The following is a 17,686-nucleotide window of genomic DNA, read 5'->3' on the forward strand; positions in this document are numbered from 1 at the left end:
ACCACAGAAATGTTATTACTTGGAAGATCACCTCCATAAAAAGGTTTTTCATTAGATTGTTCCAGATAGGGTAGTCAGCTCATCAGAGTGCTGGGTTCCTGTACAGAAGCTATATTGACCTCATCTCAGCTGTATAAGCAGGCTATAGAGGATTATTTTTTATAGCTGACAGCACCAGTGATTTTGGTTGAAGCCTATGATGCTGCTCAGGTCTATTAGTTGGGGAGCTAAGCTCTCTGCTTCTCCTAGCTGATCACTCCCTAGGAAGTCTTCTGCATGCTGCTCCATCTCTCACCCAAACACCAATCATCCCATTTTACAGTCAATTACCCCCAATAACAATGAAGAATACAGCAAGATGACAAGGATCTCCTAAATGGGGCAGGCACACAGAAAGCCCCTTTCCGGCATACATCAAGCTCCTTTTCTTCTCGCTCAGCCTGCTTTTTCTCCTCCACTTTCCACTCAAGTGGAGAACTGCAAGGTCTTGGAAAACAGCTTTGCTGCAAGAACTCCTACATCAACAAAATCCTCAGAGTTGCCATTGTTACAACATCTTCCTCAAATTTTATTAAATGCTTACAAAAAAAAAATCCAGGACACACAGTAAATTTAAGCAGAAAGCAAACTGATGCAGAAAGAGAGAGAAGCTGCCCTCCCTCCAGGACAGCAGAAACAAGTTGAAAAATTATGTTGACATGGGAAAAGGGCAGGAATAAGACTTTAAAGAAGGGATGGGGGACATGCTAACACCATGAAGCATGAAGACGTGGGAGAGCTCAGAAACAGCCCTGGGAGCCAATTTACAGATCTCAGGTCCAAGGCTAGAGTGCCACTTTTAGGGGCACAGTTTCCCCATGTTCACAGCAAGCCCTGACCTCCCCTAACAACTCATTAGGATGCCTTTTCACTGAGGCAGCTTCCAGCATATGAGAAGCAGCCATTTCCCAGATATCCTGTCCACCTCCAGGAGCATAGCAGGCAGGTTATCAACGCACCCACCACCTCTGACATTCAGAAGTGTTTCAGTCACTGGCACTGCAGCCCACAGGTTAGAGAACAAGCAAATCCCTTTCCCAAAGAAGGGAGATAATGCCAGTGATCAGCACTCCTCACCTGGGAAAGGAGACCTTCAACCCATGTTAGACAGTGAGAGGAAGGCAGCAGCTATTTGAAATGAAGCTGCTATTGCCACTGTCAAGATGGAAAAGCGGCAGGAACATTTTGGCATGAGTATGTAACTGTGATTAAAAGGATGATCTGGGAACTAAAGAAAAAAACAGGACTAAGTCGAATGTGATTTGATTTACACAGAGTAGATGGAAGTCCCTCAAAGCAGATATTGTAGAGGGACAGAGGCTGCATTGTAAACAGGGGAAGACTTTACCCACAGCTGGAACCAACAGTGTGACAAGTGGTCCTTGCAGTCTCCTCACACTCACAATCTGCCTATTGCCCTCCTTTCAAACACTGATTCTTTTACCAGGTTTCTGTTGAGCTCCCTCTCTCCCACCACCCAGCCACCAAGAGCCACAAAAGTAGAAATTCTTCATCATGTAGCAAAAGCCCTGCAGCAGATCCCCCTCTTCCAACAGTTGACAAAGAAGAGAGGGAGAGAGGGAGCAAAGCCACAGCATCCCATCTCCATAGCAGAGCCAGATAAAAAATAAAAAAGCTAGAGAGTCATGTAGAAGGTTAAAACAGGGATGGGTTTTGCCAGCTGATCTAGTTCCTTTCATCCAACCGGAGGCAGCATGGGGTATTGCTCACACCCCGAGAGGAGTCAGGCTGTACTGAAGCAGACTGACATCAGGCAGGAGGAGAAGAGAAACATCCTTCAATTATCTTCTGTGGAGCAGAGGAAATAGTGGCATTGAGGGTTGCATCCAGCCAGGACCAAGCTCAGCTGCAAGACAAGAAAACAACAAATTTATGCATACTGTTTGGCCTGCCATGAACTATACCCTGGGCTGTACAGGGGCAGCATCTTGTCTAGCAATTACAGCTGGTTTTCTCCCACCCATTTCCACAAAGCCCTGTGAATCAGCCCATGAAGCTTCAGCACTGCAGGACAGCCAACCATGCTATGTGCCCATGGCAGACCAGATGCCAAGGGCTGCATGCCCAGCAGACGTCACGACTGCCCAGGCAGAGGGAAGGAAGTGCTCCAAGGAGGAGATTAGCAGGTTTCCTTCAAGCCCAAGAAAGCCACTAAAGCATAGAGTATGTTCCTACAGCCTCTGGCAGTCGCAGCTCTCCACTTGGGACCATCTGCAGTGGTATCGGGTTCCTGCAGCTCTCAGTCTGCTCCGCACCTAACAGCTGGTGCAGCTGAGGGACTCCAGCACGCAAATGACTTTTCCATCACATGATAAATGACTCCTCCATGCCGACACTCTCCCCACCATTCCCAGTTTGGAGTTGATTGCATATGGAGCGGAGTCCAGAAGAACAGCTGGGGTCCAAGAGTGGGTGATCTCCCCTCCACCCACAGGCACTCAACCAGCAGCAGGGAAACTTAACCCTCTGAAAGCCTCTTGACTCAGCTTCTAGCTCAATTTCCTTCCAGCTTATGACAAACCGACCCAAGTTTCTCAGGCAGTATTTTCCCTGTTGTCCCTGGGTTTTCAGCTCTGGCCTTTCCACTGGCAATAAAGCAAGTCCATCTGTCCCTTTGCTTTTGCTTCATTACACAGCAAGGGGAAAGATGCTCACAAATCTTGCTTGTTGTGGAGCTTCTCCTGAGCACACAAAGCTCTGAAGGAGACTCAAACAAAGCCAAGCATGACAGGGAAGGCAAATAAATTAAGAGCTGATTTCCTTTTGCTGTCTCTTAGTATCTCTCTGTCTCACTAGTCAAATACACAGACTCTGGCACAGTCACATGCTGTGGAAGTTACCACCCACAAGGTCTCCAAGACCCACAGCACAGCAGGTTTCAAATCAGATGGGATGCTGAGATAGTAGCAAGAGTGATTTTAAGAACACAGACTATTGTAAGAGACCACAAATCTTGAGGTTATAGGGCACAAAGCAGCCTCTAACATTGGGAACAGAGGGAAAGTTTCCTGGTGCATGCAGATTATATCTAAATTTCCCACTCCAAGAACCCCCATGACCTCCTCAGTAGCATCTGGCAGTTTGCAGCAAATCCCAGGCAAGATCCTGCTCTGACCCATGTGGGAAGCTGCATTTTTCTGGGGTGCAGCAGTCCGTAAGACAAGGAAAACACTCAAAGAGCTGATCAGTAGTTGGGAAGTTCACTGCCCCGCCTCATTAGTATTCCCAGCACAACAAACCTGAAGCAGGTCAACCTTATAATTCTGGCTTACCAGTGCTGCTAGACCACAGCTCATCTTGTAGTACACACTGTCGATGGGACCACATTAAAGAGGAGCAGATGAAATCATTCCACAATCAATCCTAACATCAGATGCATGTACTAGCTCACCTTGCAGCAGATAAAAATCACCCAAGCAATTACCAATTCCTATACAAAAAGAACCAGAGCAGCGTTGCATAAGAGCAAGTATGCAGCTCTCCAACTGAGGCATTTTGGCTTTCTGACCCAGAAGAATCTAGAATATCCACAGGGCTGGGGAAAAGAGCAGGTATATGATAAAGGAATGGGCTCTCAGCCTTTTTTTGGGCCAGTGCAGACTTGTTTCTAAGGGTAGCTCTTGGAATAGAGCAAGTCCTAATCCCAGCCTTGTGCCTAAGGCATGAAGCTGATAAGCCACTGGGAATGCCCAACAGTTGTCACCCTCAGCTGGCACAAATCCCCTCCGAGCCCCTCGCCAAAACAGTGGGACCTCACATGCCACCTCTTCAGTGCTTTCATTTGCTGCTGCCTTTTGTTTTAGTTTTTTTTTTTTTTGGGGGGGGGGGGGGAGTCATCCTTCTTTCCCCCATCCACAATCAGTTTTAGCAGATACACCACCTGCTTGCTCAGTACAGATCAGCTTCCCAGCCCAGTGCTGACAGCAGCACTGCAAGCCCAAAGACAACACCAGGCACTCAAGTGCAAATAGCTGTTCTGTGCTTTTGAGAGTTTTACTTGGGATAACTTTCCTACACAGTAGGTATCGCACTACACACCCACACTAACCAAAGCACGTTGGGAGCTACCAGGAACCGAGCAGAGCACATGCAATAGCCCCTCATGGGCAACCCTGACATCACCCTACCTCCTCTTCCTCATTTCAGGATGCTCAGTTGCATCCAGCACCAGGGATTAAGGGGCTCAGTGATTTATGCCTCATTTCATAGCAAAACTCAGCAACTCTGTGCTGAGTGAGAGCCAGGGCAGAGTCAAATTTCTTTTTTGGGGCTGCCAAAGAGTCATGGCAGGGTGCTTGGTGTTCCCCAGCCTTGCTCAGGAAGAGAAAGAGGAGAACAGGCTAGTTTTATCTTTCCATCCCCAACACAGACCCTTAGCTTGACTGCAGGAAATCTGACTGGTGCTCACCAGAAAGATGGTGGTGAGTTAGCAACAGAGAGCAGGAAAAGGAGTCATGCATCCCTCCAGGAGCAGCACAGTGTTGGCCAAAGGGGGTCCAGCTGCAATTGCTATTGGGGATAAGACCCAACACAGACCACAACCCATTTCTGTTTCACTGAAGAATGGGTGATACAGGGAGGACAGTGGCAATGCTCCCCAAGGGAAAGAGAAAACTAGGTTTTGTCTTAATTTAAGCACAGAAAGAGAAGGTTGCCGCTGTGCTTGACACAGCAAAGAAACACCAGTCAGAGTTAGTGTTGTGACAAAGCACTTTCTCATCAGATAAATGCAGCTTTTAAGTCCTGCATTTCATGGGGATGTCTTTCTGCCAGCTGAAATCAATCAAGGCCAGCGTTGACTTTGACTCAAATGACACATGTAGTTTATGGCTGTTCTGTTGTACATAACATTGTATCAGAGTATTAATAACTGGAATTTGGAAAGCCATGAAACATTCCTGATTTGTGCCTCTGGAGAATGTTTCAAAGCTTAAAAATTTCAGACCTGCTCTGTTTCTCTTGACATTTCCTTCCAAATCCTGTTAGGACTTGCCAAGACACGAATGTCTGGGGTCCCAAGGAGCTCTCACTGGATTTTGTGCTAACGCCAGGAGCAGGAAGGCTCCAGGTTTGGCAATACATCTTCCCCCCAGTACAACTCTTGCCCTGCCACACCACCCTCAAGACTGGCTGAGGCTACCTTGGGAGACTAAGGAAACCAAGGCTGATGCTCTTCTGCCACAATACTGACTCTATACTCATAGCTTTTGGAGAGAGGAAGAGGAAGCCTTATGTCTGAATACCTCGGAGTCTAGCCCAAGGCTAAGCCCATGCCAACTCTAAGCTTTGTGTTTTCTTCCAGGAGATGACAATGCTGATAACAGTATCATCCTCCATCCAGCCTGCTCCCATCTGCCACCACCTTTCTCCCCCTCCTACCCTACCAAAGCCCGGGAAGGACAACCTGCAGCTCCAGCGGCTGCTGAAGAAGGCAGCCAAGAAAAGCACCGTCCTAGCTTCAGAGCAAGCCAAGTCCTTTCGGTCCAGCCTCTCACCTGTGAACGAGGCCAGCCCTGACCTAGAGCACAATGAAAGTGCTCCCCCAGCAGAAACCCCTGAAACCACAGCACCCCCCTCCACCAGCCTCCCAACCCGCCTCTCTGTCAAGCCCGTCACCCACTGTGTCCCCTCCCCTTTCCGAAAGAGCAAGCCTTTCACGCTGAAGGTCACTGAGCAGAGGCGCATTGCTGAACACCTCAGGCTCACAACCTCCCCAGCTATGCCCATGCTACACAAGCCAGGTGCTCCTGAGACTCCACAGCAGCCTGAAGGCATGGACACCCAGCTTCCCTCTCCAGGCAACCCTTCCATATTTGTTTTCCCCCAGCCTCCTCCTTCCACTACACCCAGTAAAGAAAGGGCACCAAACCTTACCTATGTCACCAAGGTGCACACTTATTTCCACAGTGTCAAGCCACCCAGGGCTAAGACACCCATGTCAAATCAGACCCAAGCAACCATCAGCCGTGAAGACAAAACGCCTTCTTCCCCAGCTGCTGAAGCAAGCCTCTCTGAACCATCTCCAGGGCAGATACCTGCCCCACTCAATGACAGCAAGGCCACAGCTCCCACACTGGAGCTTTCCCTCCTTTCTGCTGGAAAGGCAGAGCCTCCTAAAGAGCCCAAGCCTGCTCCTACTGAAGAGTCCATCAAGGCCCCTTCACCCAAGCCCAGCACCTCCGATGCCCATGCCAATAAGCCTACGACCCATGGAAGTGACACAGAAACATCTGGATCAGAGAGAGCTCCTGAATTACCCAAGCAAGATGGCAACATCCTAAAACCGTCAACACCCAGCACTCCTTGGAGGCAAGCACACCCAGAGACAGCAACCCCAGCACAAGCTGACAGTACAGGGGCCACCTCCACAGACACCAAGGCAGAACATGTCATTCAACCTCATATGACCCCCAGCTTACCAAACACCAGCCCTCCCCTCAAAGCTGAGCCAGCACTACCATCAGTAGAAGATGCAAGACCTCCTGGAGCCAATGCTGGTGGCTGGCATCGCCTCAGGAAGCACTTGATGGTGCAGCCAGAAGCACCCAGCTTCCCAGAGCCCGAGCTGGAAAAGCTGGGAGAGGAGGAAGGGAGCAAGGAGAAGGACAGCTCTCAAGCAATCATCAGTCAAGACTGCAGGCTGTTTAAATCAAGGGCCACAAGAATGTGGGATGCTATTTTATACCAGATGACAGTCCACAAAGAGAGAAAGCAGCAAGCAGAAGAGAAGAAGCTGCGGAAGGAAGGCGGTTTCTTTCTTCCCCACCGCTTACCCATCCTTCTACATAAGCCACGCTTCGATGCCCGGAAACTGAAGGAGCTGGCTGCCAAGCCCATGACAAAGATCACCACCATGTTCGAGGTGGGCCGCTTTAGACCCAAAGTGGCTGAGGAGCATACCAAGAGCTTTAACAGAACAGCATCAGGATGGTCAGTCAACTGAAGCCAGGCTGCTCCACCAGGCCCACATCTCTGGAGGTTTCTACAAAGCACCAAGCAAGAGAGCACCTATGTCTAGGTTTGCTGCCCAACAGAACCAAGTGTAAGGAAAAAAATAAAATGAAATAAAACCCTTCCAAACCAGCAGCCTCATGCTGTGGGTTTAAGGGTTACTCTCCATGTGTATATAAGCTTAAATGCATAACATACTACATCCATAGGTCAGGAGCCAGGAAAACAAACATGCATTTGTTTTAAAAAGAGCCAACAAGCGCTATTTGCAGTAATATGGGAAAGAGGGGAGGCACACAGTGAAGAGGACAAATTGCCTGCAGAGAAAGCACAGTTTAGAGGAGGATGATGGAATCTGAATTTATTTTATTGTGTTCATTTAAGACCAAAAGAAATCCTAGAAATAAAAGCAGTTGTAGATGAGACAACATGAAGGAATCTGGGTTGCTCCACCTCTCCTCTAGGGATTCTTAGAAACTGAACTCAAAGAGGGTACATATCATCTCTTTAGCTTCTCCACTGAAAGTGCTGTGGAGGACACCTCACACCCATTCGCTGAGAACAAGGTGGAAACTCATCCCTTCATCCAAGGCACAGCATAAGATATCCATCCTGCTCTCACATAGCAGTTCCCCTGCCTAAAACACCAGACATCATCATTTGATGTCCTCCTAGGTCAGTCTACTAAAATCAGAAGACTAATGTTGTTGCAGTAATCAAGTTCTGTTATGTATTTTACAGTGCTTTTTTCAGCACAGTTGGGGGTTAGTGTTTTCATGATAACCAGCAAGAGCCTGCTTCAGCATGTGGGTATCCATGCTGTGTATTTAACAAGGTGCTGTTTTCTGGGGGTTCCTGCTAACCACATGTAGTCTCAGTTTCAGAGACAACATCATAATAGTTGCATACCTACTGGTGCCCGATGTCCTGAAAAAAGGGTATTTAAAACAAAATCCCCAACTCTGTCCATCCACAGAGACAACTGTACTTTCCAGCATTACAGTCACCCTTTGCATCTCCATCACCACCAAGCTTATGAGCATGAAAGCTGGAGATCAGATATTTCTGTTTCTCAAGGGACTTTGTCATATGCTGGGATATTCCTACACAGCTAATACAGGATTGCTATGTTTAGTCCAAATAGGAAACTCGATACACAGCTCTTTACATTCTCTTCGTGTGCAGAGGATATGGAGCCAAACAAAATTTCCCCAAGCCAAACTGCGAACAGACTTAGAAACAAAACCAAGAGCCCCTTTTGCCTTTTTGAAGTCTTCCAATTTTGCAATGATGCTATCTGAAGAGCTCAGTTATAATCAAACCATCACTGAAGTTTTCACTTTGCTGGTCTTATCCTCTGTTTTGTAACCCCTTCCCTATTCCAAGGAAAAATAAATGAGAAGGAAGAATAACCCAAGTATCTAAAGTTTCGACCTCTCCAATCCCCCAGTTTTCCAGGAAAAAGCTGAAAAGAGGTAGGTTGGAAATACACCAGTAATCACAAGTGGATTCCAGGTAAGCCTTTGCAGGATAATTCAACAAGCTGCAAGAGACAGCTATAGAGAAAGATAGATGCAGCAACACAAAATCAAAGAGTGCAGCTTAAAACATGTAGAATGCCTAATGCAGATAATGACCTTACCACACAGCGATAAAATGGCACCTTACTATAGCACAGATAGTTGGATGCCTATGCACAAGAGTCTGCATTCACAAGATCCACAACATTAGTGTGAAGCAGAACAGCCAATATCGATTACACATGGGAGCTAAGTGAATCTGGCCCGAGAAGATGGTTTCAGAAGCAATTGTGCTTTAATCTACTTTGTCCTGCAGTGAGGACAACCACCCAGAACAAACCAGCAACTCACACAGGGCAATAAGGAAAGGCTTATGTCTTGCATCTGCTGGGCTTCCCACCCATCCACAACCCAGCCCCACTGCACAGGGATGGAAGATGGAGAAACACCAGTGGGGAGAGCAATGCCCACAGTGGGAAGCAGAGGAAGGCAGGTCTGGCTGCATGGTTTAGCCCTTCTGCCCCAAGAATGAAGGGCAGAGGCATACAGCAAGCATGGCGAGTCCTGCAGAGACAGACCCTTGCAGGAGGGCATTACAGAGGAGAGAACAGATGCCTGGAGGCAAGAGATTTCCACCAGCAGTTCTGCGTTGGGAACCATTGCAGCATGTCCCAGCCTGATCTGCCATGCTGAGTGAGAGAAGGGAAATGCCACTGGACACAGTTTGATTGTTTTTCAATGTCAAACAGCCTCAGGAAGTTGGTAAGAGCCCAGATTGCCACTTACAGAAAATCTCTTGCTCCACAGCCTGTTCAGAGGTACTGCAGCTCAGGAAGGGAGGGGAGGAGGAAAAACTGTACCTGTGCTTAAGCAACTAGAAAGCTGACAAGGTGGTATTGAGCGAGTGACACGGGGGTGAGCCAGAAGGGTTTGACAGCAAAAAGGCTACCATGAAGGGATCTGGCAGTAGGGAAAAAGGATGAACATAGTTCAGGAGGGTAGAGAGGAGCTGGGAAGCAGGGACCTCTCAGCATACAAAACAGCCAGCTAGAAACCCAAGAACAGAAACAAGCCAAGATCCTCCAAGCTATCACAGTCATTTTGCTATTCACAGTCAAAAAACCCTTCCTTGTGAATGAACCCATAGGGCAACAGTGCTGTGCAGTAGTTGTTTGGAGTACTGGGTGGATCCTAGGGGACATCCCGCAACAGTCACTGGTCTTTCAAGAAAGGATGCTGGAAAAAGATCAAAGCTGAGGGCACTTTCCTTTGAGCTGCTTGCAGAAGCTCAGGTAAGGCAAAGAAAACCTGCTGACAACCTAGTGAAACCTGTTTGCTATAAAGAATTGAAGCTCAGTAGGATCCCACCTGGTACATCAAAACAGACTTCAGGAAAAAGAAGAGGACTGATCAAAGAGGAGACCTTAAAATAGGTTTCTGAAAGCCACAGGCAGCGAAGCAAGTTGAAGATACAAGTCCAGTGGACTCCTCCTTCTTTACATCTGAAAACATAGCTTTGGGCAGGCTTGGGTTTGTACTGCTGCCCATCTCAAAGTGGCATTCAAGAGAGCTTCTCTTCTAAATGGGCACCACAAAAGGAAAAAAAACCCAAACAAAAAAATATGCTGCACTCAGAAGCCAGGCCCTTGAGGATAAAAAAAAAAAAAGGAACACAGCCGCCAGAATAATTCAGGAACAAAAGGTGTTTTGTAGCAGACAGAGCTATTTATAAGCTTGGCTATGAAATAAAGCTTCTTTTTTATAGTAGGAAAGAAGAGAATGAGCTTGTTTTCACACCCGACAACTTCCTCTCCTCTCACAGTGCCAGATGATGCCCGGTTGGATCCAACCAGTTATCACCTCCCTCTACACCATTCCTCTTTATTGCCACAACCCTCTACTATCATCCACTCAAGATAACACCAGGATATCTATTCACATAAACACAATATAAGCATGACATCCAAAGACCATTTCAAGAGGGCACAGACAGCAACCCAGCTCTGCCTTCCCCCTTGCTACACAGAGGACAGTCCTTTCTGCTCTGTTGGTCTACCCAGCACAGCAGATGTTCATGTCCTCCCTACTACAACCCTATTATGGACTGGTTCCAAGAGGTTACTGAAATGATTAAAAGTTTTTCCCCTGATTAATTCAGTAAATTGGGGAATTAGACCCCAGAAGCACCTTAATTTCAGGAGTACATCAGCCCCCATGCTCAGCCAGAATTACCTCCAGCTATCTACTTCTCCTTGCAAACGTAAGAGAGCATAAGAAAAAACAGCAGATAGACTGTTCCTTTGAACTAGCAAAGGCAAATGCATCTTCACCCAAACAGCAGTAGCTAAGGGACATATTCTGCAGATTAAACTAACACAGGTATCCAGCTTCCTAGCAGCATCAGAAAGTCAAAAGACCAAAACAAACCCCCACTGTGCACCCACTCCCTTCCAGCTCAGAAAGTCAGGTGTTTGCCCAGAAGCAAGGCTCCAGCTGTTACCATACAGTACCTTCCAACTCACCCAAAGTGTAGCTGGCAGAAATAACCCCAACATCCCACCAGAACAGTGCCAGGAGTTTGTTACACAGCGCAAGGTCATACCCCACCTACCTGGTTAATGAGTTCTCCAGGCATGCTATTTCTCTGCAGCATCATCTATCAACACCTTCTTGTACTGGCCGTGGCCTGTTGCAACAAATTTATACTTTTTGCCAGAAGGAGTGGACTGAACAGGAGAGAAAGAAAGAGCCAGAGTCAGCATTTTTCTCCCTCAAATAGGCAGTCAAGATCAAATAACTGAAGCCAGAGGAGCATGTGGTACAGTTGTCTGTAATCCCAGAGGGCTTGGAGACAGCCTACTCTCTACTCCCTTCTGGCCCCTTCCACGTGAATTCTTCTCACAGATTGACCACCACTTTCTACAAGCGTAAGGTAACACAGCAAGCGCAGGATGTGTAATAGAAAAGGGAAGATGCAATGCCAGGCATCGCGAGGGAGGGCTCATCTAAGAGCCCTGGCCCCCCAAGCCGGGGTTGGTTTCACCCATGGCAAGAACCAGTTTCATTTACCACATACTGGCAGCAGTACCGATGCAGGAACAGACAAGATACTTTGATCTTCCTCTCCGAGCCTGGACAGTTCAAGCAGCAGCTGCTTGCTGCATTTTAATAGGCATTCCCACAAACGTACCAGTAGGCACAAACCCCCAAGTGTTGATAATGTCTTAGGTTCAGTTCCACTTAATTTTGCATGTTTTCTTTACTCTCAAGATTAAAAAGCGTAACAAGAGCAAAGTAACTCATACTTGCAGTTCAATTTTAGCCTAGAAGGCTGGGGCTCCCAACCCATGGCCTGAGAACAACATGCTATTCATGACGCCCTTCAGTATTACTGGTTCTAAAATGATTTTTGCCCCCATTTTTACTAGCGCTGAAGCAATAGCAGCTCACTGTTAGGAAGAGCTCTTAGGTATGCAATTGCATTGATAGACACAGGCAGCCCTTGTCCTTACAGAACATCACCATCTTCTCAATACTTCCAACCCAGCTAAGAGCTCTTTTCTTTTTCATAGCAGAGCAAGTGCTTCTATACTTGCACAGGTATTAACTCACCTTGATGTTGGTCTCAGGTTTGGGATTGCCCTTCTGTTCCCAAAGGCTTCTTTTACTCACGATGTCTCCAGCCACGATATCCTGAGAATATGATGTCCTCGTTACCCTTCACTGCTAACACTGCTGAACATGCCTTTGTTCACATCCTTTTCAAACCCACGCATCTGACCTCCTTTTTTATTTATAATATCACATCAACTGACCTCTGACAGCTGCAGCTAAAACCCATAACTGAAAATTTCTTCCTATTCCCAGTATATCCTATATTTTCCTCTCTCTCACTCTCTTCAACAAGAGCCTGGATGCGAGATCCAAGATGTTTATTTTCTTAAGTTTGTTAACTATTTAAGACATGTTAACATCAAGGCTTTTTTTATGTGGAAGGAATTTTGCTCACATAAACACAGACTTAAAACCCATGTGTTACAGAATCAGCCTTGCTCACAATGACCAGAAAGTGAAATTGAGAGCAATACATAATACTGTCTGCATTTTCCAATTTTACAAGATTTATCATCTTGGTACTAGATCCAACTTTGTGCTCAACAACTGGAGCTCAGTCCTAGCCCCTGCAGAAGACATACACATTTTCCACACCAGCTGAATTTATTCCCATTTCAAAGCAGAGCCTCAACCAGCATCACAGAGGCTTTCCTAGCTATACCACCAAGGAACAATTCAGCACCCTAGCACAGATGAAGCAAAGCTCTGAGGTGCAAGGCCTTGTACGCTGACAAAGGAGATTGGACCTCTAATATAAATGCCTTTAGAGCTGGCGGGCTCCACCAATGAGCCGTACCAACAGGCTAAGGCAAGTGTAATGCAAGTTGTGCCCAGAGGCCAGCCCCTCTTTCCCGCACGAGCAAGGCAAGTCCTGCGAGTGACGCACCTTGCAGGGCGGGGACTTCACGGCAGACTGAGCTGCGACCTCTCCAGTCTCCCAGAGGCTTTTTGTGCTGGCCACCATCATGCTCGTGGTGGGAAGGTCGAGAGAGGGCTGTCGGACAGGTTTTGGAGCCTTTGTGGATGTCTGGAAAATAAATGGAGAAAGATCACTGTCAGGGAGAGTGTGCTCCCCCCCCAGCCCCCATCATTGAAGGTCCTCAGGGATGAGGGGTTGTAAAAGGAGACTTGTAGGGCCTCGCTAGTTCCTGCCAGATGCTCCCACCCTTTAAGCAAGGAACATGAAGAGACAAGGATGGGGAAGCTTGCTAAAGAAACCTACTTTATGCTGTGAAGGGAGATAGAGACAGGAGAAAGGGCTGCTCCTATCTAAGGGAGATGATTCAGTTGTCACCTCCTAGATGGTGAGACTAAGAGGCATGGTGAGAGAGCAACGCCTGGCAAAGAGGGCTCCTTGGAAGGTGCGGACAAAGAAACAACACAGTAGCCCACCTCAATAGCCTGTGTGTACTGCTCCAGCCTGTCATCGATCTTCGACACAGGGAGGGAGGGCTGGGTCTTCTTTATGCTGTTACTGGAGAAGCAAGAAGAGGATTAAGAAGAGGCAGAAGGAAAGACTTTGAGGGCCACAGGCAGCCTGTCACTCCTGCCCATACCCGCAGCAGGACCCTCTGGCATCCTCTGTTTGGAGGAAGGGACCTGCTTTAGCCCAAGGCCCACATTAACGCTAGAGATACCTTTTCTTTATTGAGCGGTTCAGTGACTCGGTTCTGTCCGTGATCTAAAGTGTGAGAGAGAAGATGAAGATTATTACTTTTCTCCACAGACCTCAGATGAATGTGGGTCACCTTGGCTGACCATAGTTCAAACACTTCTCTTCCCTGCTCCATCGCCCAGATTTTGGTTAGAAATGCCTCACTCGGTCCCATGTTCCCACACTGAGCATCCCTTTTCCTTCTCCTTTCCAAGGCAGGTGAGCAGGATCCCAACCAAAAGCACCAGTGCTCAGTAGCAGCTGCCAGGTTTCAGGGGCAAACCAACAACGTGCAGCTTGACTGACAGCTGAAACAGCAACCAAGACCATCTTCCCTGCTCAAGGACCAGGTATCCCTCAGACATTTGGTTTCCCAGCCAGACACAAGAGAGAAAGTGACAAGTGTGCAAAGACAAGGGGGAAAGCTACAGGCACTGCCAGCCACATCAGCAGAAGAGGAGCCAAGCATGAGAGGAGCACAGGCACAAGTTACACCACGGCTTATCCACACCAGAGAAGCACACAGACAGGGCAAGTCAGCACATGGAGCCACCTGCAAGGCAGCTCTTCAGGTCAAGCCATCAGGAAAAAGAGTTTTGCACAAGAGGCTCCTATGCAAGAACTCTTTGGCCAAGACAGGAAGAGCAAACACTTCACAGCCACTGAACAAAGGAAAGCTGAAATGTTGCTAAACCTCACAGCTCTTTCATGCCCCAGAAAACAAGAACACAGAGAGAAAATCACATTCAAGTCAACAGGAAGGCTATTTCTTAACAGCAGCTCCTATGGAGCCAAGGAGCAGCAACCAAGTAACAAGGAGCCTTCTCTCCCTGTATACTGCTGCCTGTGCCATGGGAACCATCACCTACCAAGTTAGCAGATAAGAAGCAGCGCTAAGTGCTCGTTTTAAGACACTTTCAGGATGCTGGTGCTAAATTTTAGCTAAGCAGAAGACAAGACAGTGTCACAGAGAGGACACATTTAACACCTGTGCCCAAGAGCACAAGGCCCATTAGAAAAGAGCACAACCACCAACAAACAGTGCAACCCCGGCTAATAGAGATGTGCTAGGGATAGTCACTCTGTAGGGTCCCAACACAGCAGTGTGACAGATATCCCTCCAGCCAGCAGTTTCTGCTGGGCAGGCTCTCCGCCTGCTGCCAGCTTGCTCCTTTGCTCAGTGCTGGAGGAATTGGTGCTTGCCTGAGCCGTGACTTCAGAAACTCGGTTGCCCATCCCTCTGGGACATTGATGGGCAGGCTAGCACCTCATGGGGTATAACAGCACCTGAAAGGGGAATCGGGTAGATCCCTGCCCATGTCTCAGCTTCTCAACCACAAGTAGGTAAGATATCAATAGGAAAACGCTTTGCCAACCCTGCCGGAGAGATGTTGTGCAGATGCAAACCACCCACAGGTGCTTCCAAAAGGTCATAAATGAGCATCAAGTTAAACACAAAGGGGCCTAGAAACAGGTTGTAGGTGACAGCAGATCTCAGCAATTCTCTGGTCCAAAGCACTTTCTAAAGGCCAGAAGAAACCACAGTTGCTCACTCAGCCAACCTCAAATCTCAGAGCTCACAAGCAGCCTGGGACAAAAACAGGGCTGGTACAAGGCTTCCCCCCTGCCACCACACATCCATTTCAGCCCCCAGACCACACTGGTCCTCTGAACCCCAAACACCCCATCACGCTGCACCCCAACATCTGCCTGCCCCAGATGTGTACCTGGCCTCCACCAGCCACAGGTGGCAGGGGAGCTCACCGCCTGCTGCAGATGCTCTCGTCTTTCCACTGCAGGCAGTGTTTCTGTTGAGCAATCCCATGCCAAAACACCTTCTTGGTGGTCAACGTGTTTAATTCTTAGTGTTCACATAAAGCCCCGCTAGCTGGGGTGTAAAGAACCTCCTTCCTTTGGAAAGATCCCAAGCTCATATTTTTCCTGAACAGCTTTACATTCGGCTTTGTGTATTGGTGAGCTCTGACATCACCGTTATAAGACACAGAGACTATATTTCTAAACCTTTCCCTGGGCTAATCCTAGCAGCAGCAGTTAAGCTCAGGTCAGGAAGCTATGTGTGTTTTGGGGTTGTAATGATGAGAATTTCAGCACATAAGAGGCACTGGAAGTGTTTCCCCCATTTCCCCACCGGTCCCACTCAGGGGATATGCTTTGGCCACCCCCACCCTGCTTTTCAAACCTAACATTAGCGCATGGCCTGCATCCAAACCCACCCCTTCTCCCCTCTCTATTTGATTTTCAAAAGGCTTCTCCCTAAAGAGCAAGAATCTGATGGTTGTAGATGATGAAACCTTCCTCTTACAGTCTATTTACTGGTGCAAGAGGAAGTGCTCATACAATCCTCCCCATCCAGGAAATATTGACTAAGAAGCAAATAGCACAGATATAAATGCAAAAAAGGAAAGATAATACCAACAGAAGATTAACGGGCTACCCGGGCTCCTCACCGTTTCCCTCACTGCTATAATCAACAAGCTTAGGGCTTACAAAGACAAAAAGCCATTTGCTACAGAAACCACTTATCTGTAGCTATTGTATTTAAAAGCACATGCACAGAACTGAGGATTTGTAGGAAATGCAAAAGAAGTCATGAGATGCAATTCAGGTGGTGTTAAAAATGGAAGTTTCACAAGAGCCTCAATACAGAGAGATGTGATTGGGAAGGATACAATGCTTCAGAGATCAAGAATCCCAGTTTGTTTAAAAAACTTAAGTCATACTTTCTGATTTTATTTTAAGTAAGATAGGGAAATTCCAGTGCTTCAAGTTGGTGGTTTTTTGGTTTGTTGGGGGGTTTTTTGTTTGTTTTTGGTTTGGTTTTTTTTTTTTTTTGGGGGGGGGGGTGTTGGGGAAGGGAAATTTCATTTTCTGATTAAGTTCATGTGTCATCTTTGACAAAATTCACAAACTTAAAGCACAGGCATCTTTCTCAGTATTACAATATTCCCTGGAGTCCTCAATGAACTTTAGACATTTACGGTGATTGGCAAAGTATACAGAGGCAGTTACAGCCTCCAACAGCTCAAGCAGGCAAAGCAGGAGGAGAGGAAACTGACAACCAAGGAAGATGAAGGAAACAGATCAAGTGATTTGTCCCAGCCTGTAGCAGGAGTGGGATAACAGGATTCACACCCTATGTTACCACAAGCCCTGGGCCATCTTTCCTCATCATTAGTTAGGTGCTCTATTGTGATAGCTGCCATCGCCTCCAGAGGGGCCCCAGGAACACAAACCTTCATGGAGCACACTGCGGTGTGGTCAGAGCACAGCTCCTCCTCTTCCAGGCTGGCAGGGCTTGGGGCCTTCTGGCGTTTTTCTGGTGTTTCTTCTTCTTCTTCTTCATTTCTCCTTCTCTTCTTTTCCTGAGTGCAGAAAATGAACAAGCCAGGAAGTGAGCTGATCAAAGTGCTTACTATGCAACAAAAGTGATTTTTCCCCTGTCTCCCAGGCTTCCTGCTTTACACTAAACAAACACATAAGCACAGAAACTTTGAGTTCACATCATCTAATTTTGAAACATCCAGGAAGAAGCTCATGTGTTAATTGGGGAGGGGGGAGGGGGGGAGGGGAGACAAAAAAAAAGAAGATAAATTTTGCAGGTTCAGGGTTCCAAAATGATAGGGAAAGTTGTCCTTGAATCAGTTAATAAAGATTTCTTACCACTATTGAGATAGGAAAATGTGCATTTCTCATTTAGAGGCCACAAGGAGAGAGAGTAGCTGTCTTTAGAATAAAGGGCTAGAAAGAGTCACACACAAAGAGTCACACACAGAGTTCAAATGCAAAAAGCATACTAGCCTCAGCAAGTCAAAATCCATTTACAACAGAAGATATTTGCAGCTCAGTCACCCTAATGGACTTGCAA

At 47.3% G+C, this 17,686-nt stretch overlaps 1 protein-coding gene across 2 annotated transcripts in view; it reads right to left on the bottom strand.

Annotated features, from left to right (window-relative positions):
* Positions 1–550: 550 nt before the first annotated feature.
* Positions 551–17,686, bottom strand: part of LSP1 (lymphocyte specific protein 1) — a 51,069-nt gene continuing 33,933 nt past the window's right edge. For both annotated transcript variants that reach the window (XM_072865611.1, XM_072865612.1), the window contains exons 5-11: positions 17,055–17,183; positions 13,784–13,827; positions 13,539–13,620; positions 13,033–13,173; positions 12,144–12,224; positions 11,143–11,257; positions 551–1,906 (exon numbers count right to left, since the gene is read on the bottom strand). In XM_072865611.1, coding sequence (XP_072721712.1) covers positions 11,168–11,257; positions 12,144–12,224; positions 13,033–13,173; positions 13,539–13,620; positions 13,784–13,827; positions 17,055–17,183 — 567 coding nt within the window. In that variant the 3' untranslated portion in view covers positions 551–1,906; positions 11,143–11,167. The remainder of the gene's footprint in view (positions 1,907–11,142; positions 11,258–12,143; positions 12,225–13,032; positions 13,174–13,538; positions 13,621–13,783; positions 13,828–17,054; positions 17,184–17,686) is intronic.

Source organism: Ciconia boyciana, chromosome 6, assembly GCF_034638445.1.
Source record: "Ciconia boyciana chromosome 6, ASM3463844v1, whole genome shotgun sequence".
Lineage (NCBI taxonomy): Eukaryota > Metazoa > Chordata > Aves > Ciconiiformes > Ciconiidae > Ciconia > Ciconia boyciana.